General features: G+C 34.2%; 1 protein-coding gene across 1 annotated transcript; it reads left to right on the top strand.

The window, feature by feature from the left end:
- Positions 1-366: 366 nt before the first annotated feature.
- On the top strand, positions 367-1,302 carry LOC146373436 (olfactory receptor 52E4-like). Its single transcript, XM_084951016.1, has one exon. The coding sequence runs from the start codon at positions 367-369 to the stop codon at positions 1,300-1,302; it is 936 nt and encodes a 311-aa protein (XP_084807142.1).
- Positions 1,303-1,514: the final 212 nt, after the last annotated feature.

Below are 1,514 nucleotides of genomic sequence, written 5' to 3'. Positions count from 1 at the left end.
TTAGATATAATCTTTATTGTGCATTGAAGTGAATGAATGCTTTTTTGCTCTGTTGCCTTTGAGTATTTGAATTCCAGACTACAGGCAAAAATATTATAACATGTTATCATAAATGCATAATATATTCACTGTGTAATGCTTAACCACAGTGTACATGGACTCAGTTGTCCAGCATGAAGTTATCATGGTTACAGTTTATGAATAAAATGTAATCATAACTTTCAATGTTTTTTCCTCTTTTTATGATTTTTTTGTTATTATGTTCATTGGTGTGATTGCTAAATTGAAATGCATAAATATTTTCTCCCTAATAAACAATGAAGTGATGATTGATTTCTGAGTTTTATAAGTAGCAAAAGCTAAGAAATGAACAACCGATACAACACATCCTCTTTTTTACAGATTAATGTCTTTAATCTCTCTTCTGAGAGTGTTTTTCCTGCATTTCTTTTTGCAACTCTGAGTTACATGATCATACTATTTTGCAACCTTACTCTAATCCTCACCATTGTGCTGAATAAATCTCTGCATCAGCCAATGTACCTAATTCTGCTGAACCTTCCTATGTATGACCTTATAGGTTCATCAGCTCTCTTTCCACAGCTCATCAAAGAAATACTGAGGAACAGTGGGATAATGCAATACTCAGCTTGCGTTGCTCAAGCTTTCTTTATCCATATCTATGCAGCAGGCACTGTGTTCAATCTGAGTGCAATGGCATATGATAGATACATTGCCATATGTTACCCACTGCAGTACAGTACTGTGATGACTAATGCCCATATCATGAGAATAATCACCATTGTATGGATGAGTTGTTTAGTTTTAATTGCTGTGCTTTTTTTCTTACTTTTGCGTTTGCCTCGTTGTCGATCTGAAATGACTCACGTTTACTGTGATAATCCATCTCTGCTGACTTTGGTTTGTGCTGACACAACTATTAACAATATCTATGGCCTTTTGATAGTTGCTCTTTCACAATTAGTGGCTAATGGAATTGTTTTCTACACATATCTCCGGATCCTCATAACTTGCTTTAGATCTAAACGATCAGACACAAAAGCCAAAGCTCTGCAGACATGTGCTACACATCTGATTGTTTTTCTCTTGTTGGAGTGTCTTGGTCTTTTCACCATCATATCATATAGACTAAATAATGTTTCACCCCATTTCAGAAGATTTATGGGTTTGTCAACTTTAATTTTTCCCCCAACACTGAATCCAATCATCTATGGTTTGAAAACAAAGGAAATTCGAGAAAAGGTGTTGAACTTTTTAAAGACTAGGATGTTTTCATCTTAATGCACTCTTTCAAAAGAATCTGATGTAACATGCTGAAACATTGGACATTTTTCACCTTCATTGTCCTCCTGTTATGTGAAATTATATTGTATGTTATTGTTTACTCAGTCACGTCCTTTTCTAACCCTAACCCAAAAGCAGTGCACATTAAAATTTCTGAAATCAAACAATTTTTGAAAACAACAATACAAGCAATTAACATCTGATTAAAG

This window comes from Perissodus microlepis, chromosome 14 (assembly GCF_051167445.1).
Source record: "Perissodus microlepis isolate ML-2025 ecotype Zambia chromosome 14, ASM5116744v1, whole genome shotgun sequence".
Lineage (NCBI taxonomy): Eukaryota > Metazoa > Chordata > Actinopteri > Cichliformes > Cichlidae > Perissodus > Perissodus microlepis.
This window is presented reverse-complemented; position numbering and strand designations above follow the sequence as displayed.